Source organism: Cyphellophora attinorum, assembly GCF_001299255.1.
Source record: "Cyphellophora attinorum strain CBS 131958 chromosome Unknown Contig2, whole genome shotgun sequence".
In the NCBI taxonomy this organism is placed as follows: domain Eukaryota; kingdom Fungi; phylum Ascomycota; class Eurotiomycetes; order Chaetothyriales; family Cyphellophoraceae; genus Cyphellophora; species Cyphellophora attinorum.
In genome coordinates, this window is record NW_017253230.1 from 1,493,784 (window position 1) to 1,507,489 (window position 13,706).

Below are 13,706 nucleotides of genomic sequence, written 5' to 3' on the forward strand. Positions count from 1 at the left end.
TGTGCACTCGAAATTATTCTGCCAGGACAAGGCGGCCACCACAACACTGGACACGCTCGTTCCTTTGTCCGTGCTGTACTGCCATCCATGAGCATTCGTGCCGGCATCGCCGCTCCTTGCGCTCTCATCGGTCGTTCCAAGCACTGTCTACTCTGCAGCTTCATAAACAGCCGCCGGCGGGTCGATTCGTGAGCTGATCCCTCCGCAATCGCTCTGCCGTCCACAATGGCTGTGTGAAGCTGCCCCAAGTGGCGCCCCTACGTGGGTTGAGCCGCCTCTTCAGGCCAACGGCAACAACGACCGCCTGCTATCTCGAGAGCAGACACGACAATGTCTCAGGATGGGTCCAGCAACCCCGTACTGCCACCGCCGGCACTCAGCACCCTCATGAACGACGCTGGACGTATAGATATCCATAAGATCGCCATGGAGCGCACCTTCAGTCAAGATATCCAGGAAGGTACCCAGGATCTCAAGGAAGCCGCAGAGCAAACACGCAACATCATCCTCGATCTCAATCTGGATGGCGTCATTCGATGGGTCAGTCCCTCCTGGACCGATGTCGTGGGCACCGAGTTGTCCTCGGTCAGAGGCCAGCCCGTGTCAAAATTCATACACGACAATCCGAACGTCTTCGAGCCTGCTATAGAGCACTCAAGTCCAACGACTCGAAGAGCCAGTTTGTCAAGTTCAGCGTCAAGATCGGGACGACATCCGAGATGGCACCAATGCTGCCAGTCGAGCCTGCTTTTCCAAATATCGAAGAACAGATGCGAGAACCAGACGATGGCAAAGAGATACTTGAGCTTGAAGGCCAGGGCATCATGGTCTACGACAGAGTGACTGGCGGCGAGTCGCATACGATGTGGATGTTGCAGCCAGCGACTGAGCCTCTGTGCATCGAGTTTTCGTTGCCTCAGAAACTGGTCGACTCCTTGGGCATTGGCGCAGAGATACTGGCCAAATACCTGACCGAGCTCGCCGAGGACTCCGCGAACGATCCAGAGAATCACCCGCCTCCATTGCCGGTGCTTTGTCGCGTGTGTGAACGCTCAATTGTGCCATGGTGGTTCGAGAAACACTCCGATTTGTGTGTACAGGAGCACAAGGCCGAGCTGGACGTCCAGATGGTTCAGGAGTCCTTGACCGAACATCGGAATGCGATTGTCAAGGTACTGGACGCTTTTGAGGCCCGTCAAGGCCGCCCTCGTTCCCACGACGCTTCTCCTGTCCTGCTGGCAGCTCCGGAGTATAAGGGCATGCCTATTGGAGCATCGCCTCCATCGTCTACAGCTGTCTCGTCCGGCCCAGCTTCTCAGGCGGCCAGCCCAGCCAGATCCGGAAGTCCCTCGAACCTGAATGTGCGGCCCAGCCATAATCGCTCACGCTCGTTTATTGTTCGTCGACCTTTGGTGCGGATTGTTGAACTGGTCCTCGACCTCTGCGACACCGCCATTGAGATCAATGTACCATCACTCAAGGAAGAGAAGCTGGCTTCCGAAGATTTTGCGAAGGCACAATCACCGCAATCAGAATCGCGCATATCTCAGGTGTTGCAATGGCAGCAGCCTAGCAGTCTCGAGCATGAAGCAGGCTTGTCAGCGCTGGCACAAGACACGGAGCGGCTGGCCAAGGCAAAAGTTGAAGCAGTCCATCGACACCAAGTCATCTTAGAATATGCCGAGCGCATCCGACAAGAGTATATGGCTGAAGTCGACGCATGCATTCAAGAAGCACTGATCAAGGCCGACAGAGCCCGCGCTGGCGAATCTTTCTCGTCTTCAGACAGCGAAATGGAAGAGAATGAATTGCCTGTCGAAGGAAGCCTATCAGCACCAGTCTCCGACGAGCCCACTCCTCTGGCTCAAGAACCGACGTCTGTCCAGTCCGAAGGCTACGTCGGCATGAAGTCCATGGCATCAGCGTTGCGCAACCCTCTCGACTTACCCGCTCTCTCACGGCTCAGTCAACGTCGCCCCTCCTCCCAAGCCGTCTCTACAGGTTCAAGTAGTCCAGCCGAGTGTCCCACGCCGAAATCTCATAAAGGTCCCCAGCTCTCCCAGCCGCAGCCCGTATCGAACCGGCGCTCAATGTATGCCGAGGATGGAAACGACAGCGATGGGAGTATGGCTTCGTCGAACCTGCCATTAAGTCAGTGGCGGTCGGATTCTCCCGCTGCTTCAGATCATGGTCTAGGACGGACTGCCAGTTCTCGTGAGCGCAAGAGAAGGAGTATGCATCTTCATGGTCTGGGTTCTGCCTCGCCACATCGACAGCACTCCCCAGGGCGCTATCCACCTCCACCACCCTCACCACTACGTCTCACAAAGTCTCGTATCCCGAGTGGCGAGCTTGCACATTCCCCAATCGTCTCACCTTTACTGACAGCTGGGGAATTTATGCCGCCGCCCGAGACTCACAGCCAGCATCATCGCCGACAGTCCAGCATCCACTCATCAGACGTTCGGGGTGGTCCGCCGTCGCCGCGCCTGCATTCTATCACTGCTCCGCAGGAGCGTGTCTTGCCACCATCAATCAAGGACTTCGAAGTCATCAAGCCTATCAGCAAAGGTGCCTTTGGGAGCGTCTACCTGTCAAAGAAGAAGCGGACTGGCGAGTATTTCGCGATCAAAGTTCTACGCAAGTCAGACATGGTCGCCAAAAATCAGGTCACGAATGTCAAGGCTGAACGAGCTATCATGATGTGGCAGGGCGAGAGCGACTTCGTAGCCAAGCTTTATTGGACTTTCTCCAGCAAGGACTACCTCTACCTTGTTATGGAGTATCTCAACGGAGGTGATTGTGCATCCTTGATCAAGATTCTCGGCGGTCTGTCAGAGGACTGGGCGATGAAGTACACCGCTGAAGTCGTTCTCGGCGTTCAGCATCTTCACAGCCGTGGCATCGTACATCGGGATCTGAAGCCTGATAATCTGCTCATTGACTCCAAGGGTCATTTGAAGCTCACCGACTTCGGTCTGTCGCGAATGGGACTTGTTGGACGACAAAAGCGAGCGCTCAAACAGCCCGATGAGGCACCTGATCTTCTGAAGCAAGGCATCCCTTTCAAAGATCAGACGCAGTCTGACTCCAATCCCACCTCAAGGTCAGCTTCCTTCGACTATCACGGCGGAAGTGTCTCGCCAATGAATACACCACTCATGACGCCGGCTCTGGCTGGCGGACTCGATCAGCCTTCGTATTTCAGTCTCAATCGTGACACGTCACTCAGTCGAGAAGTCTCCAGGCGCACCTCCGGTCACCGAAGTGACAGTGGCAGCTCTCTACTCACGATCTGAACTATGCGTTCAGAAAATTGGGACTTCACGACGCACCATACTCCCATCCAAGCGCGGCTCATTCACGGAGCGGTCCAATTGAGGAAGAGGCCGGAAGTCAAGGCAGTGCATCTCCCGATCTCTTCCCACTTTCGCAGTCGATGAGTAACATCTCTCACGCTCCAGCACCACTACCGCCAGTCACGGCTCTATTTGACCCGGAAGAAGGCACTCGACGATTCGTTGGGACACCAGACTACCTCGCACCGGAAACGATCAAGGGCGCTGGCCAAGATGAGATGTGCGATTGGTGGTCGCTTGGCTGTATCGTCTTCGAATTCCTGTTTGGGGTTCCTCCATTCAATGCCGAATCAACAGATGAAGTCTTCGACAACATTCTTCATCGGCGTATCGCGTGGCCTGATGAAGAGGAGTATCCTTCGACAGATGAGGTGAAGGATCTGATCAATTGTCTCATCCAAATGAATCCACAGGATCGGCTTGGAGCAAACAAAGAAGACAAATTCCCCAATGGTGGTGCGGAGATACAAGCCCATTCATGGTTCACGGACATCAATTGGGAGACCTTGTTAGAAGACGAGGCGCAGTTCGTTCCAGCACCTGAACATCCAGAGGATACTGAGTACTTCGACGCGCGCGGCGCTACGTTGTCATCTTTCCCGGAAGAACTCGAGGATCAGCTCTCACCGACTGGCCACACGCCAGGATCTGGCGGCGAATATGAGCGACCCCACGACGCTCTTTTTAGAACTCGTACAGCAGCTGCGACGGGCAAGCGTGGCTTAATGCCCCTTCACATTCCGCCTCACGTCGCTAGAGACACCAGGAGCCGTCGACTCAGCGAACCTGTCGTGGCAGATGACTTCGGTAATTTCACATACAAAAATCTGCCAGTTCTCGAGAAAGCCAACAAAGACATCGTTGAGAAAATGAGGAGAGACACCATGCAAGCTCAGGCTAGAGGCTATGCTTCGCAGGTCATTTCTGCCTCCAACACCCCAAACATTGGTTCGCCAGCACCTTCGCTTGAGAGCAGTCCCATGGTGCCAATGCCTGTGAAACGGGCTTTGTCCATCAGCAAGGGCCACAGACCTGCGTCACCATCAGGACTCAACCTCAACGCCTCTCCCAGTCGCCCGTCCCAGCCATCCTCGCCATTACTCCTGCAGTTCTCGACGGCACAAAATCATGAGCGCCGCAAGACGTCTGGCTCCTCGCAGGCATCAAGTGGATCTATGAACGCTCCAACCGGTTTTTTCGACAGTGCGACAGAGGCCAAAGGTATACCACCAGGTACCTCGCCGAACAAGCCATTGAAAGCGACTGTGCCGTTGACTGGCTCTCCCGCAAAGTCTATCGTGGTACCTCAACGGTCCGGCAGCCTGCATTCGAGGACACGTTCTCAGACTGTGGGATCACAGGACGGCGGCGAATTGCAGAGTATCCGAGAAAGTTTCGCTCCAGGTCACCACAAGCGGAAGAGCCAGCTTTTCAACACACGAGATCTGTCTCCCTCCAGTTCGGACAATGAAGCTGCTCAGCAAAAGGCATTGCTCAAAGTCCAGCGCCGAAGACAAAGTTCTCGACGCATGTCCCAGTTCAACCTCATGGAAGGCCATGGTCCTACATACCGACCTTTAGATATCCTCATCGTTGAAGATCATCCCGTGTCCAAGATGGTGATGGAGAAGTTGATCGAGAAACGTAAGTGCCCTCTTTCTGACTTTCTGCTCGCGCCACTAACAATCAAATCCCAGTCCGATGCCGCACGATCACCGCTGGCAATGGACCGGATGCGTTGCGTCTCGCCGTTAGCCAAATTCAGTTCGACATAATATTCATGGAGTACAAGCTGCCCACTATCAATGGCATTGATGTCGCTCGAATGATCAGGGACACTAAAAGCGCCAACACTTCCACCCCTATCATCTGCATGACCAACTATCTGAAGGACCTTCCTGAGACTCATCACTTTGATGGCCTCATGCTGAAGCCTCCTACGATTCCTAAATTGACGGAAGAGCTCTGCAAGTTCTGTTCATGGAAGCCACCGCACAAAGACATGAAGATGACCATGCCATTGACTATTCCAACCACAAGTACACGTCATGATCATGCACCTGTACAGGACAGCCCAAGCTCTGTGGCCTCATCACTGGCTCCCACATTTGACTCATCTTGGAAAGGCTCGAGTCGAGAAGACTCCATCGGTAGCGCAGGCTTCTTTAGTGACTTGGAGTCGGTCAAAGCCGATGAAATACCTGTCATAGTCTCGCGGGCCGCGACAGATGAGTGGGCTCGCGGTTTAGGCATCACTGGCGATCAGCCGCAAACAGCCAAAGCTGCAATGCCACATCCGCAGCTACTGCATACCGAATCTGCGCCCCCAACGGCTCCTTCTGATGAAACCTTGGTACGATCAGAGCAACCATCGGCGCATACCTCTGAAGCTCGCGTCAAAAGACGATCCATTGATAAGTCTCACTTGAGCGCTGGTGGTCCTGAAGAAGGAGACGATGAGGATGATGAACTTGGCCACAACAGAATAGGGGCGCGCTCACCCATGCTCAAGTCTGCGCGGACAGCATCCAAGCTTGGCGTCGAGATGATGCGGACTAACAGTCGCGGCAGCGTTATCTCTATGAACGACGAAGGGCGTGTGGCGGAGCCAGAGACATTACGGAAGAGCCTAGAACTACTGGAAGGCAGAATGGAGAGCCTGACCATTCCGGAGGAGCCCCTGGTAGAAGCGTCCACCACCCAGCCCCGGAAGTTGGGCCGAACAGCCTCATACCACTCTCATCCAGACCCGGAAGAGGTTCGAGGGCATATTACGCCACCAGAGATCTTTCCTCAGAAGCCGGGACATACGGTCGCGGATATTGACATGGACGCTGAATTGACGCCCATGCCAACGAAGATCCAGGAGCAGCTGACGCCTATGCCCAGCAAACTCGAGACCGAGCCCGTTGAGCAGGATGAGCCGCCGACACCAAGAGCTGTACCTCGATGAAGAACATACCCACAACACACTACAATCCACCGAGCCCGAGCGCTCGAGCTGAACCGCCACCACAACCAACGACTTCATTGAGCTTTTCCTTTGTCTTTCGATATCAATACATTTGCATGGCGCTGTTGGCGAACTTTATTTCATCGGCATAAAAAGCAGGTTGCTTTTGTGCTTTTCCCATGGGAACGCGGAGGGCTTCCTTGGCAATGGTTGGCTTCAGCGGGCGTGAAATTATTCCAATGAGTTTTGAGTGGTGCTGCTGGTAGTTGCCGGCAAGCAGGCAGCTGACATGCAAGGAGCTGACAGTTGTCGAGGAGCAGGACCTTCTATGAGGAGAATATGCGTATGAGATAGTTGCTTGGTTTTCTTCTTCCCCAAGCAGGCCAAGGAGCGATAGTACTAGTAGTGCTCGAAGAATCGAGATCTCCAGCATGGTGACAATTGCGCCCGCGCAGCAATCGCCCCAGGTGATATTATTACCGAATCATGAGGCTGTGACATCCTGAGACACCTGACAGTGCCATCATTCGAGGCTTCACACCTCTCGAAGGGCACCAGGAGCTTACCTTATCAGAGGACTCGGGTCACGAAGGACTAGCGATAGACCTGTTGCGCTCAAGAATTGCTGCTTCGCAGACTGCGGCCCATCTACTGCGCGAGACGCGTCCCTTACATTATGTATATCCCACTGGTGTGCTATTCTACACTGTATTTCGTGTGCGTCGTGTGCTATTCTACACCCCAATTCATGTGCTCATTACGTATGCTGGTCTATGTCTCCCTGGTGTATTATGCGCTACATGCACCCTGCTGCCACATTTTGACACTCTTGACAGTGAGACCACGATCGTTGCCGGCTGCCCAGGTTGGTTCCCACTCCGATCGGGCTAGATGATGTATCAGCATAAGTTTGTAGATGACAGGTCACATTGTACTCACCACCGTAGAAGTCAGATGCCGCAGAGTCTCTGCCGTCAACCCATGGCTTGCTTCCATGGCCATCCCTGTCGACGTTTGTCAGCTACGGTGCAACGTGGGAAGGATGAAGGCCAGGAACGTACTCGAACCAGCCGTTGCGACTCCCGATCGCAACATTGAGGATCAAGAAGAACTTCTGGTCGAAGGGTGCGTTCCTGTTTCCGCTGATATACCATGGGTTGGTCAACATGGTACCGTTTTCGTACTCTCCTTGGAAATGGCCGCGTGACCACAGATCCTGCTTCCTAAAATCGACGTAGAGGACTTGCTGAAGTCTGTTGTCGACCCATGTGTACAAGTAGTCTTCGGACCACTCGAGGCCGAAGGTATGGAAGCCCTCAGAATAGTCTGTCCTTTGGATCGTGTGTTTTTGTGTTGTCCTGTAGAAGTTGTCGGTTTTCCACGACGTGCCTGGCGTCGTGTTAGTTTACCAGCATTACTCTGAAAGCGGCGGAACAGATTGCTCGCTCACCCCAATGAATCGTGCTTGAGACTGCCTCTCTTCCGCCGTTCCTGTAGCCACGGGCGTTACCGCGACTTTCCATGATATCGATCTCGCCACTCAGCGGCCAGATCCCGTATACTGAGTCCTCAGGCATCATCCATATTGCCGGCCAGAGCCAGTCGCCCTTCGGCACCTTGGCCACGACTTCAACACGACCATACGTAATCGATCGGGAACCCTGCGTGGTAAGGCGCGCTGACCTTACGGGATTTATGATCGTATGGGACGATTCGTTGGACTGCCTGCTGCACGCATCGATGTAGTATTCGGAAGTCTTGTCGGCTGTGCATGAACCATCACCCTTGATCGTTGCGTTTCTGGTGTCATTTCGTGCCGTGCCCAAGTTCAGAGTATAACTGGTACACGAGTTAGAGTCTGTGCGTAGCCCAATATCCTATGACTACTACTGACGGTTTGGGAACGCCGTGTACTTGCTCCTCGGTGATGTCTGTCGTTTCGGTAGTAAATGTGGGCATGATGTGCAGTCCATCTCCATCAGTAAAGGCGTTTTTATCGTCAGTCGTCGTCCAATCGAATGACCCCGTGCCAAATCCGTTGAGCTGAACTTCGTGTTTCCAGATATCCTTGTCGAGACTGCTGAAGGAATCATCTAGGACTAGACAATACTGCAAAGGGAACCCTGTGTCAGAGAAACACGATAAGGCGCAAGATGGGAAGCCAAACCTCATGATCTGGAACGCCGACCGCAATTCTCCAGTTGACAACGGCGCTGAGAGCTATCGCGAGGAAAAGTCCTCCGAGGATATACCAATTGCCTTTGCGAGGCGCTTTGTATTTCTTGTCTGAGGTCCAGGGTTTTTCAATCCTGTGCGAAGTCAATGATGAGCGACCAACAAAAGCGCGCTATAGGTGGAAGAGCAACTGACTTTCCGTCCAGCAGGTAGGTCTTGTACTCGTGGTTGCGCCTGCCACTTGCCCGATAACTGTTCAGCCCTCGCCATGAGTCCTCCTCCGAGGTGTCTCGGGTTCGATTGAAGCCATAGTTCTCAATTGATGCGACTTCGCTGTCGCTGCGCCTTTGACCTAGTGGACTTGGTTGGGTCGATCGATATGCTGGGTGGATGAAATCGAGATCATGAGAATCTGCGAAAGGCGACGTCATGTCGTCTGCCTTCCTGGCCCGAGACATACTGGCCCGCGAAAGTTGTAATGGTGACTGCAAGGCAATGATATTGTAGCAGCATTCAACTCTGGCATAGAACAATTGTCGGTAGTTCACCACAATCTATTGTCACGAGCGGCGGTTTCCCATGCGTACTAACAGCCTATACTCACAAGACACGTGAGACCAATGCTCGACGCGCAGAAGCGTGGCTAGTTTTTCGCCCAGGCAGTGTCACTAAAGGCTGTATTTCGTACTGGTAAACGGATACTGGCGTGAACGCTACCGGCACGCGGAGCCCAGCTCCTGCCACGTTGATCTGCCGTTGAGGGATGTGCATGGCTATTGGCTGGCGATCCTACCACAATTTTATTTTCGGCGCATGAACCCTGAACAATAATGCATTAATGCTCGATTGAGACACTTCAGAAGTTGGTCGTGAAATTAAGGCCTTTAGCGAGAAACTGAGAACCAGGTTCCAGCAAGATAGGCAATGTTCTTATCGTACATGAGGAAGTTGATGCGCGATGTCGCATGAGGAAGCAGCCTCAGTGTCTCGAGGGTGTCCCTTTAGCAGTGCTGATCCGAAGTGATGATCACCCTTTTTGTGAGACATCGCTGGTGAAACAGGCACAGCCATGGCTCTGACAATCGTTATCGGACGTGCGTGCCGACGCCGTGATCAACAGTCTAGGCTCTGCGTGATGCGCTGGCACTGTACGGTTCATGCTGTGTGCCGTCTGGAGGCCCACGAGTTGGCTGGAGCAGATTTCGTACTGCTGACAACGATGCAGTGTTCAGTCGAGAAAGTGGGAGCACACGCCTCCAGGTTTAAGCTGGGGAAGCTTTCCTTTTCGGGGCTTAGCTACGCCAAGGTAAACTCAGATCGGTTCCTGCAGCAAGAACACTCCCAATCATCACGGCAGTTTGAGATTTGCCGATAGCAAATGTCCGCCTAAGCGAGACGCGTTAGATTTAACAGCAGAGCTAGACGCATGCGACCATGCCTCGAATCTAAGACATGCGGACGCGACTTTGGTCGTGCGGACGGAATCTCGTCTCCCGACGAAGTGAGTTACTTACAATCATACATGAGGGAAATGTGCACTTCGCCATCAGGGGTGATCCCGGATGGTTGACTGCCGGTACGGGCTGTAGCGACAAGCCACCGTCTTGTTCTGTACACAAACCTTCCAGCCTCTCTGTGGTTCATTGTTCTCTCTCTTGTCAAGTCCCGGTGCCCTCGACGTGTGAGCCTGCTGTAGAGACCGCGCATCATGCTCCCACCTACAGTAACATACCGATGACTTCGCCGTCGCCGATACCGATGGGTTCGCCCTCACCTGGGGACGAATGGGCCACTACGCCGCTGGCGACACCTCAGTATCTGCATTTCTCGCAGCCGAACTCCTCTGGGGTGTCCGTATCAAGCCACCAGAGCAGGCGGTTAGACAGAGCCAACTTCGATGAAGCACTGAGGCACAGGACGGTAAGAGCTTCTGCTCATGCTAGACACACTGAGCTGATCGAGTCCCAGATGACCAAGTTCCTTTATGGGAAAGGTGTTGCCAATGGCTGGTTCGATCTCAACATGCCAAAAAGGCCACTCGGTGTCCTCCTGCGCCAGTCCAATGGCACTTACAGCGTTGAGCCACAGGATCTCGCCGAACCGATGGTCCGCACGGTCGCAAGACTTGGCGTCCAGGCAGCTTTTTCAATTGCCACGGATTCGACAGACGCAATCTTTGATGTCATTGGCGATGAGGACTTTGGGATCATGCTAGGCAACGGCCTGGATCTTCAAGTTGTCGACCAGATGGCCGATCTGATGAGGATCGGGCTTGCTCATCCACGAAGATATCCCTATGCCGCATTGATCAGAAACGAGCGAATTCTTCTCGTGTGGCATGACGAAGCTGACAAGTTGTTGCAACAAGCCGTCGCTACCGAGGAGCAATTGATGCAACTGGTAAGTTCATGACCGAGATGTGTTGTTCCCAGCCAGAAGAGTGCTGATTTAATCGCAGATATGGGGGCCTACTCCATTCACCGGCGGCAATCACGCATCTAGAGCTTTGACTGCGAGTTCATTAAGTGTCTGGGATCAATCAAAATCGAAGAGTAAGCTGTTCACCACCGAGATCACCGAGATCTCCGGCGACATCGAAGAGCAAGAGCTCGAAAAGGAATCCCTCGACCGGCCAGTGAAGCTCTACGGCGCCATCGTCATGGCTTGTTCGATCTTCTTCCTGGTCTTCCTCATATTCGGCTACACCACATCTCATCTCATTCTCGAGATGCTTACAGACGGCGACAAAATGCGATTAGTTTGGATTGCTTTCGAGCCGCTGACTCTAGTCGTGGCTATGTTCTTCGCTCTGTCACTGGTGACATATGTTTTCCAGCTTTTTGGGCCGATCACTGGCCTGTTCACCAATACGCGATTCTTCTCCAGCCAGAAACCGAACCTCAAGCAAGCGTACCACCTAGGTTTCACTCCTCCGCGAGTTACTATACAAATGGCTGTTTACAAGGAGTCAATGGAGCTGGTCGTTATTCCAACAGTCCGAAGTCTGATGGCCGCAGTTTCGGATTACGAGCTGGAAGGCGGCAAGGCCAATATCTTCATCACGGACGATGGCCTCGGAATACTCCTCAAGACGGACCCTGCTGCCGCGCAAGCTCGCATTGAATGGTATCAAGCCAACAACATTGGGTGAGTGGCACACGCAGTATTCTGCCATCACCTTTGCTAATCTGTAATCCAGATGGGTAGCCCGACCAGGGAACGGCGAGGATGGATACTTCCGTACTGGACGATTCAAGAAAGCCTCGAACTCGAATTTCTGCATGAACTTTGCCAATAGGGTCGAACGAACTCTCACAAGACTCGTGCATGCCCAGTGTCAAGCCAGAGACGGAAGTCCAGTCTTTATCGACCCGGAACTTGAGGAGGTTCTCTACAACCAAGCTTTGACCGAAGAAATGGCGAAGGACAGTCGAGTCAAATCCGCCGGTGGAAACATTCGTATCGGCGAAGTCATTCTTATGTGCGATTCAGATACTCGAGTTGTAAGTCATTCGACGTCTGTCTGCAAGCGTCGAGCTAACAAGTCTTCGCAGCCCCGAGACTGCCTGATCAACGGTGCGGCAGAGATGTTCCTCTCACCAGAAGTCGCTATCGTGCAACACCACACCAGCGTTACTCAGGTCTCCGGTGATTTCTTCGAGAACGGCGCTACTTACTTTGCCAAAATGTGCTATGCACAAATTCGGTTCCAGGTCAGCAATGGTGAATGCGCTCCCTTCGTCGGCCACAACGCTTTCGTGCGCTGGAAAGCGCTCCAGGATGTCGCAATGACTACAAAAGATCCGAACTATACCATGTACTGGTCTGAATATCACATTTCCGAGGATTTCAACATGAGCATCCGACTTCAAAGCAACAACTGGGTCACTCGTTACGCTTCCTATCATGGGGACGAGTTTAGGGAGCAAGTCTCTCTTACCATCTACGACGAAATCAGCCGATGGGAACGATACTCGTATGGCGACAGTGAGCTCTTGTTCAATCCTATGTGGTCCTGGCTCTGGAGAGGGCCTTTCACTCCGCTATTCCGCAAGTTTCTGTTCAGTGACATGCATTGGTCCTCAAAACTCAGCATCATATCATACATGGGCTCCTATTATGCCATCGGCAGCGGCTTCTTCTACACTATTGCCAACTATGTTCTGGTTGGTCTCTTCTGGGATGAATTGGACAAATTTTACACTGACTCATGGTCCATCTTTCTTTCCGTGGTTCTGGTATTCTGGATTCTCAGCAACATTGCCCTAGCCGTCATGCGATTCCGCATCGGCGAGCGATCATTCTTCGGCGGACTCTGGGAGGCTTTCAGGTGGCAGCCCATGTACTGCTTCTACTTCTACGGACTCAGCTTCCACGTCAACAAAGCCTTGATCGCCCACATCGTCGGCTACGAAATGACCTGGGAAATGACCAAGAAGGAAGTCGAGAACTCGAACTTCTTCAAGGAAATCCCGAAGATTGTGAACAAATTCAAGTACATGTACATTGTCATGATTCCACTCCTCGGTGGCGTGATATACATGGCGTTCTTTGCACCATTGGCATGGAGGATAACACAACCAGTGGCGATTGTACCAATGGCGTTGATGATTGTTTGTCATTGCACATTACCTTTCGTCCTCAATCCGCATATTGTCAGCGCCGTTGACGAGTATGCCGTTGACGACAAAGCACATATCGAGAAGCAATAAAAGAAGGTAATATTGGGCAATAATGAAGGGCATATCACGGATCGGGATGTACATATATACGAGACATACGACTAGAGTACAGCATACGACTAGAGTACCGCTGGATAGCGACATCCAAGCCTAATTCTGCAAGAGATACACTGACAGAACAAAATATATCACTGTCGACCCCAGACTTCGTTTCTTTGCCACTCGCGTTTCTTACCACTTGCTTTAGGTATTTTGGATACTTACACGAGATGCGTTGATAGATCCGATCCACCGTGTATGAGTCGAGGTCTTGCCAATCACTAGCCTGACGTGACGCGCAACGACTGCCCGATTCCCAGAAGATGTCGCAAAGGCATTTACGAAGATGCCATGACGTCTTCGCTGGTGGAAGGCTGAATTAGTGAAGAGATGACGGACGAGGTGTAGGACCCACAACAATAAGATCCCGAAGAGCTGCCATCCGTGGGATCATCTGCGGTCCCTGACTGACATGACACGCTGTCCCTGGCACTCTTG

General features: G+C 52.8%; 3 protein-coding genes across 3 annotated transcripts; 2 read left to right on the forward strand and 1 right to left on the reverse strand.

Moving 5' to 3' along the window:
* Positions 1-330: 330 nt before the first annotated feature.
* On the forward strand, positions 331-6,312 carry AB675_2866 (Serine/threonine-protein kinase cek1; the record flags this gene model as incomplete). Its single annotated transcript, XM_018142871.1, has 4 exons — positions 331-585; positions 660-3,199; positions 3,313-5,003; positions 5,057-6,312. 4 exons carry the CDS (start codon positions 331-333, stop codon positions 6,310-6,312), a joined length of 5,742 nt encoding a protein of 1,913 aa, XP_018004915.1.
* Positions 6,313-7,101: 789 nt separating this feature from the next.
* AB675_2867 (Beta-1,3-glucan-binding protein) lies at positions 7,102-8,945 on the reverse strand (the record flags this gene model as incomplete). The annotated part of the gene is made up of 7 exons (XM_018142872.1): positions 7,102-7,199; positions 7,252-7,316; positions 7,374-7,701; positions 7,763-8,151; positions 8,207-8,421; positions 8,480-8,621; positions 8,683-8,945. The coding sequence occupies 7 exons, from the start codon at positions 8,943-8,945 to the stop codon at positions 7,102-7,104; spliced, it is 1,500 nt and encodes a 499-aa protein (XP_018004842.1).
* Positions 8,946-10,245: 1,300 nt separating this feature from the next.
* Positions 10,246-13,199, forward strand: AB675_2868 (uncharacterized protein; the record flags this gene model as incomplete). The annotated part of the gene is made up of 5 exons (XM_018142873.1): positions 10,246-10,407; positions 10,456-10,887; positions 10,946-11,634; positions 11,687-11,990; positions 12,042-13,199. The coding sequence occupies 5 exons, from the start codon at positions 10,246-10,248 to the stop codon at positions 13,197-13,199; spliced, it is 2,745 nt and encodes a 914-aa protein (XP_018005151.1).
* Positions 13,200-13,706: the final 507 nt, after the last annotated feature.